We start from the raw sequence: 19,489 nt of genomic DNA on the forward strand, positions 1-19,489 counted from the left end.
CTTTGGCATTTTGTTTTATTTTGTTAAGAACAGGGCATCCCTAATCCAAAAATCCAAAATCTGAAACGCACCAAAATGAGAAACTTTTTGAGTGCTGAAACGAAGCCACGTGTGGAAAATTCCGCACCTGACCTTATGAGATGGGATGCAGTCAACACACAGTCAAAACTTTATTTCATGCACAAACTATTTAAAAATATTGTGTGAAATTAGCTTCAGGCTTTGCGTATAAGGTGCGTATAATATACATGAAACGAACGAATTTCACACTTAGGCTTGGGCCCCATCCCCAAGACAATCGCAAATATTCCACAACCTGAAAAAATCCCCAATCCAGAGCACTCGTGGTAGCAAGCATTTCGGACGAGGGTTATTCCACCTGTAATAATTTAAAACAATAGAAAACAGACAAGTGCAAAGGATAGGACAGGCCCGCGTGGAGACATGGCCCTGTGGTCACCGTCTCGCGGTTCCTGCCCACTCGGCCTATTCAGCAGACATGAACAGATGTCCACATTTTGCCATATTTGCTTGAGATTTTAAAAACAGAAATATTAATAAGATATTAAAGATAGAAGTGAAGCCTGTCATATTCTGTACCCTGGAACAAACCCCACCATGGACTTGGTCTGAATCCAGTCCCGGCTTTGTTATACACGTGCACACACACCTCCCATATGCATATACTTACATGTACACAGACACACGTATGTGTCATATACATATATATACATAAATTTTACAAAATATGGTTTATACGTTTTAAAATTTATATAAGCAGTATCAGTAGCATAATATTCTACTACTTGCTTTTTTAACTCACTGCTGCGTTTGAGATTTATTTGTGCCCGAGCCCACGCCTTTTACCTGCTGTATAGTATTCTACCACACAACGCCCCACCCCCTGCACAATTTATTTACCCGTCGCCTACTGACAGCCGTCTGAGTCCTGCCCGTTGGCTATTTAAATCAGAACTGGCTTTTAATCCACTTGGGTCCCAGTAGAGTCACACAAGCAGTTTATGCTTCACCTCAGATCAGGCGTCACCGTGATGCTGGGGGACACCCAGCAGGTCGACTCCTGCCCTCTCGGATCCTAACCTGACGTCAGAGTCTTCCGGCCTCTTCTCTGAGCCGCGCCGGCTGCGGCTGGAAATGTTCATATATGGCGCTGTGACTAACCTGGGACTCTGAGGAACCCTGCGTTCTTGGTCTCATTCCCAGCGAGCAGCGCACCGAGGTCCTCCCCACGCGTCCCAGGGGCTCTGCCTTCGGAGGGGGCGGCCGGGTCTCACCCGCTGCGAAGCAAGCCCAGCCTCTGCTCTCTGCGCCAGGGTTATTTTTATCTGAGCGTGGGCTCGGTCAGGACCCTGGAGGGTTGCCAGGGGGCAGCGACGGGAACCGCAGCGTTCCCATAGCTCTCCGGCCCGCGCTCTGCCTGCTCGTGCCAGCGTTCCTGCTTCCTGGGAAGCCCGTCCCGACCTCGGTGCATGTGCGCCCCTGAGGACTCCCTCCTCGGGCTGCCGTTTTGCAGTCCCAGCCGACGCGACAGGCACACACCTGGGTGAGCTATGAGGGTGAAGACTAGGGAAGGCTTTTGTTCGAAGAACTGAGCCCCTCGGAGTCCCGGACGGGTCAGCTGGACACATGGCTACCGCCCTTCCCCTCCCCCTTCTTTGAACGAAAGCCACCCTGATGTGGTCGTTGCTTACTAATTACCCACGGGAACAACCAACGTATCCTGCGGGGGCCGTGATCAGACGGCCTCGAGCAATGACGGGTCCGATGGGGCCCGTCAACCGCTTTTGGTAAACTGAGTCTCACTTCACAGGGACGAGAAGTTGCTGTTAGCGTTGATGCGTGGCATCTCCTCTGGTGACGTGAAATGACTTATCAGTCCCTTTTGGGAGCAGGAGAGAAGGCGGGTCGTGCCGTAGATCTGCCCCAGTCCCGAATGAGCAAGAAATGCCCGCTCGCAGCTGGAAAGTACGACGGCTGCCTCAGGGAGAGCTGGAGTCCGGAAGAAACCGTTCCGGGATATCCTCTTTGCGATCCAGGCAGCCCGCCCTGCTGCGAACCCTTGGAGTAAATCCCGGCTCCCCCGCTTCCCGACCCTGGGCCCTTGGTCGTTTAGCGCCTGCCAGCCTCAGTTTCCACATCCGCGAGATGGGAGCATCCTCCTGCTCCATTCGCTACTCGAGGTCACTAACGCGTCTTCTCCCCGCCCCGCCCTCTGCTTCCTTCCAGAGCCCCGAGCCCAGCCTTGCCTCAGGAGCCGCCGTCACCCCGCTGCCGTCACCCCGCTGTCGCTGCAGGCGTGGAGCCATGAGCCGCGTCCTGGGCTGTGCCGTCCCCCTGGGGCTGGTGCTGCTGGTCTGCGGAGCCCAGGGCTCCTTCCTGCCCAACGTCACCCGCCTGGGGGAGCTGCTGGGCAGGTACCAGCGGGCCGAGCCGCACTCCCGGGCGCGCAGGGCCATCCCCAGGGCGGACAAGGAGGAGATCCTCATGCTCCACAACAAGCTGCGCGGCCAGGTGTACCCTCCGGCCGCCAACATGGAGCACATGGTGAGTGCCGGCGCCCCGTTCTGTCCCCCACTCAGTGCGCGGTGGCTGGGCAGGGTCCCTGGCTGCGTTCTTGACACTCTGCCCAAACAGGGCTCCCCGTGCGAAGCCCACCTCCTTCCCGATGCCTGCGTGTCACCCCGTTGCGGCTGAGCCCAGAGCCCAGCCCCGCCTCTCCCGCCGGGGCGCCTGGAGGCAGAGGGGCCGGGCCAAGAACAGGGCTCTGCCGATGCCCGCCCAGCTCTGCCACGTGCTAGCCATGTGACCTTGGCAGCTCCATAGCCAGTTTGAGCCTCAGTTTCCACTTTGAGAATCGTCACTCGCATGGTTCCCGTGACCGTGAAAGGAGCGGCCACACGGAGGCCACACGGACCCTGTCCTCCGGCTGCAGCGCCGGCCGCGTCTCCTCCGAGCAGCTCCGGGCGGCTCAGGTGTAGGGAAACAGGCTGTGTCCAAGAGGAGACAGCAGGGGACGGGTAGGGGACGGTCCCCACAGGACCTGCAGAAACCCACGCTCGGGCGTGAGGGGGAACTGGCGCCCCCGTCTCCGGCTCCAGCCCCAGCTCCCCACGTGTATCTCCAGGGTCCGCTGGAAGTTTCCACGTGGATGTCCTCAGGCCTGCGGCCACACGACCCAGGAGGACGTTCTCAATAATGGGGAGCTCTGTCCCACGCGGTGGCCATCATCCACGGGTGGCTTTTGAAATGTGGACAGTGTGACTGAGGGGCTCAATTTTTAATCTGATTTCATTTTAATTAACTTAAATTTAAGGAGCTGCTCGTGGCTGGTGGCTACCAAATTGGACAGCGCAGGTCTGATGGGCCAGAGAGAAAACTTGTAACCACACCTCACCCCAAAAGTCATCTCCCCTCTGGCAGCCCTGGCGATGCCATTCTCCCTTCTCCCAGCCCTGGGAAGTAGGTGCTGCTATTGTTCCCATTTTACAGATTAGAACACCGAGGTCACAGCTGGTTAGTGGCGGAAGCAGGGTCTGGACCCAGGCTTGGCTGGCTGCGGGGCCCGGGCTCTCAGCCGCCACTCCACGTCCAATTTACCCCCGCCAGGTACCAGAGACCCTTTCTCCAGCATTTTCTGTCCTCTGTCTGCATCCTGTCCCCACCGCACCCCTGGGGCCGGGGCAGGGGGGTTAATCGCCTCCCCGCTCACGCTCTTCGACTCCTTCTGAATCCTGCCGTCGTATTCCCTTCCTAAGTCCCCACTTCCTTACGAACTTTCTCCTGCTCTGCCGCCTCCTGCGGCCCCGGGTACCAGCTGGAGCCCACCTGCTTCGCGCCTGGCATTCGAGGCTTTCTTCTAAAAGAAGCCCTTGTCCGTCTTGACAGCTCTGTTCTCTCGCCTTGCTTCCGCCAGAGAGGGTGGCCGCTTCCCCCGAAGACGCTCCGCAGGGGCAGCCACTGCGCCTCTCCCGGGCTGGTCCCTCCCCCGAGCCGTGGCCTCATCCCACGCGACCGTCCTCCCAGACCACAGCCCCGCTCCTCCCCTTCCCCTGGACACGCAGTCGAGCCTCACTCTGCTTGGACGGCTGTGGCCCTTGTGGTCAGAGACCCCCCGTGCGCCTGCGCATGCCTCATCGTTGGTCCCCTGGGACACACGGGATCTCAGACCAGTGGCTGCCCGTCTGGGCAGAGCCGGCCGAGCGAGGCTGTCCCGTGGAGTGCCTTACAAAGCTGTGCCCTTTCTCCCTCCAGAAAGTTGTCCAGACATTTAGTCCAAAGGGGTTGTGCTAATTTTAGGAGGAAATACGGCACTCTCAAAATACTAATGCATTGGGCAGCTTGTGCAGGCTTTTTCAGGTTAAAAGTATAGAAAAGTAGGGTAGATTCTTTGGGGCTTTGGGTGCAGACTCTGCCCCCATCCTCCCTGGGACGGTGGTTGGATGCCGGAGCAGGAGCCAGCCTGCCTGGGTTCAGTTTCCCGACTCTACTTGCTAGCTGTGTGACTCTGGGCAGATGACATAGCCTCTCTGTTTATGTGTCCTCACCTCGAAGCCTGCCTTTGCCAGCCTGGGAAGGAGCTCAGAAGAGCTCTCAGAAAGCCAGTGGGGCCGTGGCCCACTCTGAGGGAGGGAGGCCATTGGAAGAGGTCAGAGAGGCAAGCAGGGACACACCACACAGGGCTTTGAGGCCAGGTGAGGAGTCTGCCTTTTATTCCATGAAGAGGAGGAGAGGCTACATTTACAGCTTTGAAGCGCTGCTGCTACTGTGCAGAGGGGGAGGCTTGGGGGGCCCAGCGAGATGCAGGGAGGCGTCCAGAGGCAGCTCATTCGGGCGGGTGAGGGGTGACGGGTCCAGCTCTTGGCGACAGCGTGCAAAGCACAAAGAGCACAAAGCCAGACAAACTGGGTTGTCAAGATTCTAACTTCCTGGCTGTGTGAGCTCAGGCAAGTTCCTGAACCTCTCTGAGCCTCAAGATTTGTTTTTTTTTATCAGCAACACTGGAAAAACAAAGTACAGCCCAAGTACAGCTTGTTGTGGGAATTAAGTAAGAAAATGACAGCTCTGACAAGCAGCAGGTGTTCAGACAGCGGCAGCTTCGGAGGTTCAGGGCCCAGCACCGCCCCCGGCACACAGTAGGTGCTCAAGAAAGTCCACTTCCGTACTACCACCGTGTGTTTACGGAGGGCTACTTTGTACCTCAAGGGAGGCTGTGCTTTTGTTTAACCCTCCGCAAGATCATATGCCAACAGGTATCATTAACGGAGGCACAGAGAGGTGGAGCTATTTGCCCAAAGTCACACAGCCAGCCGGGGGCAGAGTCTGGCGCCCTCCCCGGTCCCCCAGAGCCAGCACTCTCGCCACCCCTCACTGTCCTGTTGTCCCGAGAGGGAGTGAGGAGTGTCCCCTGTCCCCCTGCAGAAGGAGGAGGACTAGCAGGGGGCCCTCAGCTGGGAAAGCACCCGCTGCGTGGGAGCGGGGAGCCCCGTGAGGCAGGAGCGAGCCCGTGGGCCGGGCCTCGTGCGCGCGGGAGAGTCCAGATAGCCAGCGCTGCGTGGACAGGGCCTGAGCTGGCCGTTTCTGGAAGGGTCTTGGTGTGGGTGCTGGCTGCGCCCCACCCCTGCCCACACCCCGCACCCATGGAGCAGCGGTGCGGCCCTGCTTGGAGAGAGGGTCGCCACCTGCCTTAGGGCGGGGGAGGGTGGTGGCAGTGCAGGGACGCGCCTGAGCGGGAGCCACCGGCTTTGGAGGTAGGACAGAGCTGAGCCTAAGTCCACGCGCTGGCTGTGTCACCCCGAGTGGGCCGTGCAGCCTCCCTGAGGCTCGGTCTCCCCACCTGTAAGCCGGGAGGCAGCGTCTTTCACGGAGCCGCTGGGAGGACGGAGAGCCCGCTGGGTGCCGGGCACAGAGCAGAGGCCCCAGGAACACCCTCCACCCTGGACTCCGGGTCTCACCAGCGCCCTGAGGGAGCCAGTGTGCCACTCAGATAACGTGCGATTGCCATGCCCGGCCCGGGAGTGGCGGCAGGTTACTGCCGTGGCCAGCACGTGCCCGCGCTCCCGGCGAGAGCACAGACGCCAGGCTCCTGCAGCCCTGCCTGCACGTCCTGGTTCTGCAACCGGCCGGCTGCAGGATCCTGGGCAGATGACGATGCTTCGCCGAGCCTTGATTTTCCTGGCTGTGAAATGGGCATAAGGATGTCTACTTCCAAGGCCGCTGTTACGATGCAATGAGCGGATTCCGGTAAAGTCCGAGGCCTGGCGCAGCTGGTGCACGTTCCAGGCGTCCGAGACGGCGCACCCCTCCTTCCGTGCAGCGTGCGGCGTGCCGTGCCGTGGTCGTTCAGTGTGGCCTCTCCCGTCTCACAGACACTGAGGCCAAGAGACAAGGGACACGGCCCCGGAGCCGGCGCTGCTGGCCCGGTGCGGACCTGCCACTTCCCACCCGCCACCGTAGGGACCCAGTGATGCGGCAGCTGGACGCGGCCGCGGGAGTCTGACACCCTTTCCCGACCCTGACCTGGTCCCATTTCTCCCGCAGACCTGGGACGAGGAGCTGGAGAGGTCCGCGGCAGCCTGGGCCCACGAGTGCGTCTGGGAGCACGGGCCCGCCAGCCTGCTGGTGTCCATCGGACAGAACCTGGCCGTCCACTGGGGCAGGTGAGAGCTGCAAGCCCCCCGCCAGCTGCCTGGTCCCCCTGCTTGTGAACTGGCCTCCACTGCCAGGCCCCTACTGTGTGCTGGGCCTGGTGCTTGTGCCATTGTCAAAATGAGCCCCCAGGGAGGAGGAAGAAGGGTGGGGGGAGAGAGAGAGGACACCCATCCCACCGGCATGTGGGGAAACCGAGGCTCGGCGCCCAGGAACACGTCTGAGTAACTGACAGCACGTGCGGCAGCCGGGCGGCCGACTCAGACACTGACGATTGGATTAGGGCTCCCAGACTTGGCGTTTTCCATTTCCCCTCTGTAGAAGGTTCTGGAGCCCCAGCTGCTGCTGCCAGGCAGGACCTGGTGGGTGAGCTGGGGATGGGGATGTTTGCTCCTGTCATGGTGGGTCATCGCTGTCCTCCCTGCCGCGCCGCATCTGGGCTCCGCGCTCGGTCTAAGACCAAGCCGGGTTCCACCTCGCCGGGAAGGTGCTTCTCCCCGTCCCCGTCATCCCTGCAGCCACCGGGAGGCTCGCTGACCCCCGTGGACCGCTGAGGCTTCTTGGCCTGGCAGTACCTTTGGTCCTCTTTCCCCGGGAGGCGTTGGCAGTTGTCTATTCAATGTAGCTGGCTGGCCTTCCCCAGAGGCAACCGGGCCACCTATCTGTGCACCCCGAGAGGCTGGAAGTCCCCTCCCCGGGCCGAGGCCTGGTTTCGTTGGGGAAAGTGGAGGAAATGTCTTTTGACCACAGCCAGGGTAACCACTAATGACCAATTAGAACACAAGGACCAGCCAGTGAGCGGGCCGCGCCCAGAGTCCTGAACCCGCGTCCTCACACCCATCCGGGCCTGGGTCTGCTTCTGTTTGGCCCCAGTGATCAAAGAGTCGGACTGGATTTCGGATGCCCGCTGCTGCTCAGGGTTAGGGCTTGCTCTCACTTCCGACCCAGAGATCGCGGGCCCGTGAGTCTGGGATAGGGGAGTTTTCAGGACAAACTAAGGCAGGTGTCACGATGGGTCAGACCTAGGACTTCACGGATGCAAAGCGACACCGTGGTTTTTCCTTTGGTCAGTTTTGCTTTTTATAAAAACGATTTCACAATAACATTAAAAGAAAATGTCTAAAGGGGGCAAAACCGATGAATTCCACCAGCCTTTTCATTCTTCTGGGCTCCTCTGTAGCATTTGGCTAAACGCCGACATATTTTTACGTAGCTGTAACTGTAGCCCAGACGGCCCTGAAACCTCTTCTTTTCTTTCCTTTACAATAGCAGAAAATGTTCTGCTACACGGCTGTCAGATCACCGACATGTACAGGCGGCCCGGCAGTGGGTGGGCCACACGAGGGTCCAGTCCGCCCTGCAGCTTGGGTTTCGTGTGCTGTTGTCTGCGTTAGCGTGACGGGCTCATCTCAGTCGGGTGACTCCAGGGTCGTGTTGGTGGGTCAAAGGTCATAGAGACTTTTCCCTCCTTCTCAAGGGATTTTGCTAACTTGCTCTCCAAAAGAGCCTCCTCCCTCTGCACTCCCCAGGGGCGGCCGAGGCCTCATTTCCCCACAACCGCACCAGCACCGGTGACCCGTGTGACCTCGAGTCTGGGGAGAAGGTGGGAGACAGTCTCCTCCTGCTCCGTAGCCCCCCGCTGCGCGCACGGCTTTCCCCAGGCCGGCCCCAGGAAGGGAGGCCGTTCCTGGGGCATGTCACTGACCACGCCATTCACGCTGGGTCCAAACAGTAATTGTTACAAGACCGCTAACTGCCTCTCTGACCACATCGCTCTTACAAACGGTCATTTCCCCTGCGAGTTTGCTTGTTATTGAAACCACTTTGTTTGCACTTACTGGTGACAGTGTGACCGTGGGTTTGCCTGCAGTTTATTTTCTTTCCTGGTTTAAAAAAACACAATGGGGCCGGGCGTGGTGGCTCCTGCCTGTAATCCTGGCACTTTGGGAGCCCGAGACGGGAGGATCGCTGAAGGCCAGGAGTTTGAGACCAGCCTGGGCAACATAGTGAGACCCCATCTCTACGAAAAAATAGAGAAATCGGCCAGCACCTGTAGTTCTAGCTACTTGGGAGGCTGAGGCAAGAGGACTGCTTGAACCCAGGAGTTCGAGGTTGCACTGAGCTGTGATGACACCTCTGTACTCCAGCCAAGGCAATTGCGAGAGACCCTGACTCAAAACAAACCCCACAAAACCACAATGGTGTCAGTCTGGCAGCTGGAGCTGAGGCGAGGGGCTGTGGCCACCAAGCTGTGACCTCACGGAGGACGTCCAGGGAGAAGTGCAGCTGGCGGCTCCCCCAGGAGCTGTCGGTGGTGCTTGGGGCCCTCCTCACCGCGGGGCTGGGCGAGGCAGGGGGCGAGGTAAGAGCTGTAGCTGATAAAATCCTAAGTAAAAAGTTTTTGGGAGCATTCGCCCACCTGACTGCAGAGCTCTGCACACCCGGAGGCTTCTGTTGAATGAGCTTCTGCTTCATATCTGGGTCCTCGGGTCCCCCAGCAGCTAAGGAATGAGGCCCGTCACGACAACACAGCCGTGTCCTCTCTGCATATCACCTCTTCAATTTTTTTTTTTTTTTTTTGAGACAGAGTCTCACTGTGTTGCCCGGGCTAGAGTGCCGTGGCGTCATCCTAGCTCACAGCAACCTCCAACTCCTGGGCTCAAGCGATCCTCCTGCCTCAGCCTCCCGAGTAGCTGGGACTACAGGCATGCGCCATCATGCCTGGCTAATTTTTTCTATATATTTTTAGTTGTCCGATTAATTTCTTTCTATTTTTAGTAGAGACGGGGTCTCGCTCTTGCTCAGGCTAGTTTCGAACTCCTGAGCTCAAACAATCCGCCTGCCTCGGCCTCCCAGAGAGCTAGGATTACAGGCGTGAGCCACTGCGCCCGGCATCTTCAATTTTTTAATTAATGTTTTTCTCTATGTTGACTTTAAATGCACTTTAAATGTACTCACGTCTTGGTTTTATCTTGCGCAATAATATCTTGTGCGAACCCCGCGAAATACGGGGTTCACGGGCTGCATATGTTCCCCCAGTGCACAGGAAAATAAATGCTTGACGTAAGAAAGGACTCCCTGAGAGCCGGGTAAGGGCTCCCTGCACACACGTGGCCTACGGGCCGCCTTTCTGGCTTCAAGCAGCTTTACCAGGTACTGGCTAGACTTGGGGGCTGTTGCCCGCCCCCGGCTGCTGCTGTCTCCGCTGGGGGGTGTGCGGCGGCCGGGGCATGACGAGCTGTTTCTGCCCTGTAGGTATCGCTCTCCCGGCTTCCACGTGCAGTCCTGGTACGACGAGGTTAAGGACTACACCTACCCCTACCCCCACGAGTGCAACCCCTGGTGTCCGGAGAGGTGCTCGGGGGCCATGTGCACGCACTACACGCAGGTAACTCGGCGATGGCCACAAACCCCAAACCCGGTCATTCATCTCTTCCCTGCCCCCATCCCGGGATTGTTGCCAAATCCATAAAACCTTAGTATTTGTCTTTAGTTCGGTGCTACTCAAAGTCTAGCTGGTGGAACAAGCTGTCTGTTACCAGTTCACGGCAAGATCAGAAACTGAGAGTAAGCACTAGAAACTTCTATGGCAATTTTACATTGCTGGGGCATTTTCACTGTGTGTGGTGGTTGGCTGGTTGGTTGTTTTTTTAAAGAAATGCCCGTATCTTCAATGGGTTAAGGAAAAACATCTACTTCAGCCTTTCTCTACATACCCCTTTAGTGCCAGCATCTTACACATCCAGGCCAGATTAAGCTACCCTGGTGTGCCTTGTCCTGCAAGCTGTGACACACAGATGTTGTCTTTTCAGATAGTTTGGGCCACCACCAACAAAGTTGGCTGTGCCGTGAACACCTGCCGGAGGATGAACGTCTGGGGAGATGTCTGGGAGAATGCGGTCTACCTCGTTTGCAATTACTCTCCAAAGTAAGGACAAGTCGACATGGTCGTAGGTCTTTTCATCATCTCACATAACAGGGAGGCTAGAGTTTGTTGTGTCTGGGTTAGCTTAATAGCTCAGCAGTATCAATGAGAACTCAGGCTCTTCCCATCTTCCCATTTTACCATCTTCTCCTCATGGTGCCAAGATGGCTGCAGAGCACCGGCATCACATCTTCCCAAGCAAAAGGAAGGAGAATGGTAAAAGGGCTCTCTCCTGAGGGCTTTCTCACCCCTGGCACACTTTCTCCTTCTGTCATTGGCCAGAACTAAACTAATCACAGACAAGGGGAAGCAAGCAGGATTGCCCCAACTGGCTTTGCAAGTCGTCCTCTGGGATCACCTGAGCACAGTCAGAAGTGGGAAGAGCTGTTGGCTGGTCAACCAGCACAGTCTGCCACAGTGGTATTATGAGTATTTTTTCTCTGAAAATGGGCAAAGGATGGCACCCTAGAAAACAGTTGTTCACACCAAATCTGGATTTTCCTGTTTCCCCTCCTAAGAGGGACCACTTCCGTCTTCCTATCGGAGCACCCCTCCGTGGCATCCTGTGTCATCACTGTGTCCTTCAGCCCTTCACTCATCCACCTCGATCGCTCATCAGGCAAATATGTGCTGATTCTCGGCTTGTGCAGTTCACAGCCTGTGGCTGGCACGCTGGCCGAGGCCGCCGCCGTCCTTGCCTGTCCCCTGCACACAGCGGGCCCTGGGGCATGCTTGCCCAGTGACTGGGTGAAACGGGAATGACCTCATTTATTTGGTTTGGGTCGGCAGTGGCCGAGGGGAGGTGGGACGAAGGGGGGACGGCTGGGGTCTGGAGGAAAATAGCTCTGCAGAAACCATCTGGCAGCCGGCGGCGGCTCCGTCTCAGCAGCCCACACGGATAAGCGCAGGGCTCCGTCATCGCTGGGGAGGGACGCAGGCGCCTCCAAGGTGGTGGATTCCCGGCAGGGCAGCAGGTGGGGAGTGAGGAATAATTTGATTTGACTCTTTGCATAAAAACATATACTGGGAGAGCCTATCGGAAATGAAACTCCGCCTTTCTAGCGCAGCCCCCACTTCTGGAAAAAGAAACAACCTACATAGGGTAAAATACTAACATGCTCATCTTGAGTGCGCGGCGCGACACGTTCGCACCTGTCAGTCTGCCGGGGCTGCTGGAGCGAAACGCCGCGGAGTGGGCGGCTGGAACAGCAGCTTGGAGGCCGGAAGTCCTGCAGTCCAGGTCCGGCGGGTCGGGCTCTGGCGGGGGCTGGCGGACGGCCACCTTCTCGCCCTGTCCCCACGTGGCAGAGAGAGATAAGGACACTAACCTGTCGGATCAGAACCCCAGCATGGGCCTCACTTAACCTTCACTAGTTTCACCAAGGCACTGTCTCCAGATGCAGTCACACCGGGGGCTGGGGCTTCGACATGTGGATCTGGGGACAGGCACGCTCAGTCCTTGGCGATAGCACACACCAGCGCCCCTGCCGTCCAGACCTGCACAGAGGACGTTTATTTCCAGAGCCCCAGAAGGCTCCCTGGCGTCCCCCAAAGTGACACCGTCCTGACCTCTTTCCCCACGGATCAGTTGTGTCCGGTTTGGAGCCTCAGCTGAGGGGGGCCCCGTGTCCCTTACGGCACACTCTCTGGTCTTTTGCTTAATGTCACACGTGCGAGACTCGTCCGTGGTGTTGCGTGTTCCCTGGCCCTTCCCCACTGATCGCTGCGAGAGATTCCACGCTGTCCACGGCCTCTTTCTGGAAGGGAGAAAGTTGGGCTGTGCAGGACACCGTCCCCGGCGCCAGGGCGGGGACAGTGGCGGAGGGGACGATGGCTGTGTGGTGCAGGGCTCACATTCGATCCCCGGGCTCACACCTCGAGAGCCCCGCGTGTGAGGGGAGCGCAGTGGCAGTGTGCGTGTCTACGAGGAAACGTGGACCCTAGAGACAGGGGAGAACTGGGCTGGGGGAGCAGGACAGGCCGCGAATCTCTTTATTGACTGAACAAACGATGATTGCATAGCCAGGAAGGAAGTTTCTAGAATGAATCACAGAGACTGGTCCTCAGTGGCTCACGGCTCCAGCTTGCGCTGCTGCAGGCCCAGGTGCTGTGGGGGGGCTCAGGAGTTCTGCTCACCACCTGCCACCTGGCCCTCGGGAACGCCAGAGGGAGGTGGATGGCACCCCTGACCCACAGAGGGGCCTTTGACCCGCCCCTATGCAGAGCGTGAAAGGCTCTGGGCCCGACAGCCTGGGTTCAAATCCCAGCCCCACCACTCGCTCCCTGTGTGACCTTGGACAAGTGGCTTCACCTCTCTGTGCCTCAGCCTCCTCCCGGAAGGACTGGATTCCAGCCTGCCCTCCCGGGCTGCGGGGAGGATGGATGGGAGCACCGTGGGTGCAGAGACCAGGGCGGGGCTGAGGCAGGAACGCGGTGAACGTGCGCCGTCTCTGGACAAGCTGACTTTGTGCATTTGGGAAACGGCTCAAGGGGGGACGCGGCAGGTTTTCCGCGCAGAGGCAAACGGCCGACGGGGTCCCGGGTGTGTGAGGGGCAACGCTGCAGAAGCGGGGCCAGCAGGGAGGCGGACAAAGGTGCCAGGTGGAAGGGCACCTCGTAGCTGCCTGCGGTAGAGTCCCGGGGATTCTGGAATTCTCTAGACTCTCCGTGCACAGAAGGGCCCAGGACTCGCCCGCTTTGCGCGGCGCACACCTCCCCCAACCCGGCGGCGCCTGCGCAGGGCCAGGGTGGGCCTGGGGAGAGGCCGTGCGCCGGGGCCTCTAGTGGCGGCCCCTCCTGACGTGTTTTTGGTCTGTCCTCAGGGGGAACTGGATCGGAGAGGCCCCCTACAGAAACGGCCGGCCCTGTTCCCAGTGCCCGCCCAGCTACGGAGGCGGCTGCAAGAACAACCTGTGTCACCGAGGTAGGAGACGCCCCCCAAACCCTTCGCGCGGATTCGCCTCGGTCCGGCTCACAGAGCGTCAAAGTCACCCTCCCCCTGCCCTCTGGCGACCCCTCGGTGCATCCGTCCTCCCCCTGGAGACCCCGCTGCCCCGGACACCCCAGCCCCACCCCGCATGGCGTCTCCTGGGCCAGACGCCGACGCCCCCTCGCCGGCCAGCGTCCGCAGTTTGGTAGAAACAGACCATTGAGCAAGAGAGCGAGAGCAGACGCGCTGTTCCCCAGGAGCTCCCTGGCGAGCAGCCGGAAGGCCGGGGGGCGTCGGTCCCCCACGCCGGGCTGCCTGGCGCGTAGCACAGCAGCAGGCAGCGCCGGGGCTGTCAGAGGCCGCGTGATTCCTACCTCACCCCCCCTGTTTGTTTTTGGCCCATCTAGGACATTTCCACTTTTTCTGCTGCTATAAATAGCACACGTTTTTGTGCCTAAAGCATTTCTCACGTTCCGGACTATTTCCTCGGGATCCAAGGGGTTATGTCCCAGGAGGGGCCACCTGGGCCCAGGGGTCGGCCGTGCTTTCGTGGTTGAAATTGGGTTTTTTCGTGGCACCCTCACAGCCTGGCGGCAACTAAGAGGGTTGGCAGAGGGCTGGGTGGGCAGGAGGGAGCAGCCCCCGTGCGTCACCTTGCCTGCGGGGCAGGCCGGTGGGCTCTGGGGTGAAGAGCAGGTGGGCTACAGTGGGGGTCCCAGACCCTCCCCAGCCGGCTGTTCACAGCGGACTCTGCCCACGTGTGTGGGGGGCACATTTGGAGGGGGCACGAGGACAGAACGATCTGGACACCAAGGGAGGGGACGGCTCTGTCTGCAAAATCAGCTCTGATAAACCAGCTCGTGCCTGGTCCCCTGGGTCGTGCATCACATGCAGTGGCTCTGGTGTGACCCCCTCCTCCAGGGAGCCTTCCTGGACTTCACAAACGGTGCACCTGCCCCATGCTCATGACCCCCCAAACTCCTCGTGAACCTTCACTGCCCTGTTGTTTCAACGGCCAGCTCCCTCCAGGGCCTCCAGGGACACGTGGCAGGGTGTCCTGCTTGCTGTCTGAGTACATATACCCCCAAAGTCCAGTCATTTTCAAAGAACAAACACACACACTTAGATGCCAGTTGACCCACCTAATGAAGCCCTGGGTACTTATTTCTTTATTTTTGGTGGAAAATACCCGACTTTATTGGGCAATCGTCCCGATTTTCTGAGCTAAGCATGCGGAAAGTCTGCTCTAAAGCGGCTTATCTGCGTAAGCTCCTTAATGGGCACGTATTGCGGGAGCCTGGTGAGGTCTTGACCTCTAATGGAGACAGCGCGGGGATAAGGATATTAAAAAAAGAGCTTTTCTTTTTTAATACCCCCCAGGCCCTCCCCATGTGGCGATAAAAGGCATGGGCTTCGCAGAAAGGCGGTTTGGCTCCCAGCCCGGCCACTTCCCGGCTGCGTGAGCCCGGGCAGCTCACTTAGTCTCTCTGAGCCTCAGTTTCCTCATCTGTGAAATGGGGCCCGATCGAGCCTCCTAAGGCAACAGACACTGACGTGAGAAAATGCCAGGGAGGGCCCAGCCGATGCTTGGCCCATGTTCAGCAAATGTCAGCTCCGAGCTTTGTCACCAGTTTTAGAGCCAGGTGGGAGCAATGTCGCTGAGCAATGTCGATGAAGCTCTGGGCCCCGAGACCCCCGGCCCGGCGCTGGGCGGCGTGCAGGGCAACCTCGCAGTGACCTCTGCTCGGAATTTCCCCAGGCCCGCGCTGGGCCAAACGGGGCATGTTAATTAGGACGTGCGCAAATTCAGCCTGTCCTCTGGGCAGACGTTCCTCTCTTCATGTGTGCGTCTGAGGGCAAGGCCTGTCTGCCCATTTTCTTAAATAGGGAGCCCTCAACGGCTGTAGACTGCTTTACCAAAGTACATTCAGCTAAATAAAGCTGCGATTATGAGGGGCAAACATCCTACAGGCCAGTGGAAGAAAACTCGGCTTATGCCGGAGCCAGCTCCAGCTTTCCGTAAAGGGCAAACCTGAATGGCCCCATTGACAGGAAGAGTGGACGCGTGTCCAGCGGCCTTTGCAAACCCGGCGTCTTCCTGCAGTTTCCACCTATAGCTTTTGCTACCAAGGGTGCTTTCAGAGTTTCCCCTCCCGAACGTCTTTAGTCTTTGTTGCTGGACATATTTTTTCCTTTAGGGGACAGAATTCTCTGGGGGTTTTGGTTATTCATTCATGCAGCGAATTTTCTCGAGCAACTACTATGTGCCGGGTGCCAGGTGTGCAGTGGGGTGTGAAGCAGGCTGGGCCCTGGTCTCCGGGAGTTTATAGCTGGTGGACGAGGCGGACGGTGGCGAGATGACAGCCATGCTGCCGGGAGCACTGCTTGGTGATCCGTGAGCACGTCCGAGAGCTCATTGCTTTTGAGAAGTGGAAATAAGATTTAGGGGTTGATGAACACTTACTTGATGAAACTTGGATTTTAATGCAAAACCACAGAGAGGCCTGCAAGGGGGCTCTCTCCCTTCTGCTTAAAATCGTTCTGACCCAAACACTTCCATGCTCTTTTTCCTTTGAGCAGCTTGGAAGGCAGGGCTATGTCTGCGGGGCAGGGGGCATGTGTTGTAAACACAGGGGCAGAGACAGATGCCCATGTTTCCTCTTTGATGAGGCCACACGAGCCAGCGAAAATCGCAGCCAGTGTCTTTGCTGTGGCTGGAATTTACACTTGGAACGCTGGGGGTCGGACTGCAGACCCTGATGGGCAGTTCCTCACTGTGTTTCCGGATGAAAACTGGGAGATCCACGGACTGATGTCTAACAAGTGCAACTTGTTCGGTTAATTAAAAAGTTTCAAAGCGTGAGTGTCATGGTCATGGTGGGGGAGATGATAATATACAGCGTCCTTGGGTGGGAGAAAGTTTGGGACTGGGCGAACTACGTTTTTGTTTTTAACCAGGAATTGGGTCTTTGGATATTTCTCTGTGATGATTCCAACATTACTGGAAAGCAGAACTCCAGTGCAGAGAAAGAAAGCGAGCTGGTCAGGGAGGGACCAGAAGGGACCAGAATGTGCTGGTGGTGAGGGACGGTGGCTCCCAAGAGCATTGCCACTGGCCTTCGTGTCTCTGATGGGTGCACACTGAAGAGGACCCCATCCCTGATGAAAATCTGGGGGCAGGGGACCCGCCGGGGAGACGGCTACAGCTTTGGGCCGGTGGCCGAGGCAGCTTCTCGAAGCTGCTTCCTTGGGCAGCTGGCTGCGTGGAGGAGGTGGGGCAAGAACCCGTTACGATAAGCCGGGTGTGGGCGCCAGGGCCTTCTAACCCCTGGTCGGCCCAGCTGCTCTCGGGTCCAAAGCAAACACGCGAGCAGAGGACCTCTCCAGCTCGTCCCGGCCAGTAGAATTCCACCTGGCCAGGTCTGCTCGGAAATGTAACTTTCTCTTTGCGGCTGAAATGATTCTTTGTAAAACCAAACCTCAAACAAGCTCAGTTTTCAAATTGCTTTTTCCCCCCAAAGTGCATTTTGGTTGAATCTTGTGTGCTATTTTTTCTCCCTCGCCACTATTAAGAAGAGACCTACCACCAAAAACCTGAGACGGACGAGATGAACGAGGTGGAGGTAGCTCCTGCTCCCGAAGAAAAACACGTCTGGCCCCAGCCGAGGGTGCCCAGACCCACCAAGCCCAAGAAAACCTCGGCGGTCAACTACATGAGTGAGTCGGGCATCCTCTGCCCCGCCCCGCCCCGTCCTCTGCCCCGTCCTGCCCTCTGAGCCGCCTCTGGGTGGGGGGCAGAGGGGGGCTGGGGGGTTAAAAGGCCTCCAGGTTGACAAACAGTGGGCAAAAGCACAGCTCTGAGATGTGTTTTAAAAATGATATTTTTAAGTCGTTTCGAAAACAAGCATTATAGGCGTTGCACTTGGGTGACATTTTTTCCTCTCCAGGCAGGTATTTTAAGGTTAGACCTTCCCTTGTCCTTTCAAAGGGGACCTGAGCTGAAATTGGGTTCCTCTGGGGACTGCTGGCCCCTCTAAGGGAGGACACGGGGCACACGGCATGGAGGCTGCCGCGTCCATCACCGGCCCCAGCTCCGTGGCCCGCCTGTTACTCGACTCTCTGAGACTCAGTTTGCTCATCCACATAGTGGGGTAATAACGCCTACACCAGGGTCACTGTGAGAGTTTCTTGCAGCATTGTGGGTCACCTGGTGTCGGCTGAGGTCTCCCTGTACTTCGAGATCATCATGCCGTTGCCTCCAACATCCCCTATGGGATGTTGCCCCCGAGACCTCTGAAAATCCCCCAATACCAAGTGTTCCCACGCTCACCTCCTGACCCCTGGGCTCCCCGGGCACCGCAGCTCCTGGAGCTTTTATCCTTCCTGCCTTCCCCTGCCCAGGGTGGCACTTGGCTCCCCTCCCGATGCCCGAGACATGTGGGGCCCCTTGTCACAGCCGCCTTCACTGAGGCCGGGGGGCCGTGGAGGGGCATTTCTTGCAGGCACGGCAGTAGACTGGCCAGACGCCCCTGCTTCTCCCTCTGTCCGCCCCCCAAGCACCAAATGCCATAAAACTGGACTCCCCTTGAGGAGAGGCCTGGCTCACGCTCCCCCTTCTCCCCGTTCTCCGACCACCTCTCCCCTCCTGCACCAGCCTTCCTGTCCTCTTGGGCCTTCAGACGTCTTGCCCCCCCGCCCCGGTCAATCCTTCTGTGGCTTCCTTGAACCAGAAAATATGCCGATGCCTCTTTCCAGAAGTCCCAATGGTGCCATCGTTTCTTTCAATAACGTGCAATTACAGTATCTCTACTCTTCAAAACTGTAACGCAACTCCGAGAGGCTGATATGTCCCCGTAAAATCACAAAACAGGAAAGCTTGGCAAACTTCGTCTTGGCTATGGGGCAGACGGCTTGGTGAGCGTGGCTGGGTCCCCACCCCACGGGCTCGGGTACGGTGTCCACCCCACCTCCTTGTAAGTCCTGCCCGCCAGAGCCCTGTGGGGTCACGGGCCACGTTCACCTTCTCAGTAAACGATCACGAAAAGCCTTGGAGGTGGGTGCCGTAACCATGCCCAGTATTCATGGAGTGGAATCCATCATGGAGTGGAATCCATCATGGAGTGGAATCCATCATGGAATGGAATCCATCATGGAGTGGAATCCATCATGGAATGGAATTCCACGGGATGGAGTTCCAGGAAATGGAACCTCATTTCCACACATGAGGAAGAAGAGAGGGGAAGTTACTTGTCCAAGATCACACTGCCACTATACAGGGCGGGGCTGGGATTCGAGCCTCCCAACTAGAGCTGCAGCCACTAGGCATTGCTCTGGCTCTCGCTACGGCACGGATTACAGAATGTGCCAGAATGTCCCTCGGAATGGGAAGGGGTCTTCTGACCCAAACTCACCCTCCTGCTTTCTTGCTGTGACGTATGTTTCCGACTTCCTCTCCTAGCCCAAGTCGTCAGATGCGACACCAAGATGAAGGACAAGTGCAAAGGGTCCACCTGCAACAGGTAAGGCCTGGGCCGGATCCCCGTCCCGCGCCGCTGACGGCCTGTGTGGCACCCACTGCGGTGGCGGGTCACGTCACAACCTGTGGGCTGATGGCCACCCACACCAGGCTGGGAAGAAACTCATGGGAAATGGTGTTCACTGTTTTCAGCACAGAAGGGGGGCCGGGTTGAGCCAGGAGCTAACTCAGAGTGGCCAGGACACCCCAGAGTCCCCCCGACTGCTGCCACTTCCGAAGAGCTTGCCACACAAAAACGACCCATTTCTGTCAACCTCGACCAGCGTTTCTCAAGCTCGGCACGACTACATTTGGGGCAGAGCATTCTTTCCAGTGGGGGCCGTCCCGTGCATTGTGGGGGGTGTAGCAGCGTCCCTGGCTTCACCTCCCCAGATGCCAGCAGCATTGCCCCCAGTAGTGACAACCAAAAGTGTCTCCAGATATTAGTAAATGT

The 19,489-nt window shown here is 58.0% G+C and overlaps 1 protein-coding gene across 1 annotated transcript in view; it reads left to right on the top strand.

Moving 5' to 3' along the window:
* Positions 1–2,251: 2,251 nt before the first annotated feature.
* The window catches only part of CRISPLD2 (cysteine-rich secretory protein LCCL domain containing 2), a 49,462-nt gene continuing 32,224 nt past the window's right edge, over positions 2,252–19,489 (top strand). The window contains exons 1-7 of the mRNA XM_012648225.1: positions 2,252–2,565; positions 6,559–6,677; positions 9,922–10,054; positions 10,479–10,594; positions 13,414–13,514; positions 17,094–17,237; positions 18,979–19,039. Coding sequence (XP_012503679.1) covers positions 2,326–2,565; positions 6,559–6,677; positions 9,922–10,054; positions 10,479–10,594; positions 13,414–13,514; positions 17,094–17,237; positions 18,979–19,039 — 914 coding nt within the window. The 5' untranslated portion in view covers positions 2,252–2,325. The remainder of the gene's footprint in view (positions 2,566–6,558; positions 6,678–9,921; positions 10,055–10,478; positions 10,595–13,413; positions 13,515–17,093; positions 17,238–18,978; positions 19,040–19,489) is intronic.

Source organism: Propithecus coquereli, unplaced genomic scaffold (assembly GCF_000956105.1).
Source record: "Propithecus coquereli isolate 6110/MARCELLA unplaced genomic scaffold, Pcoq_1.0 Scaffold280, whole genome shotgun sequence".
Classification (NCBI taxonomy): Eukaryota; Metazoa; Chordata; class Mammalia; order Primates; family Indriidae; genus Propithecus; species Propithecus coquereli.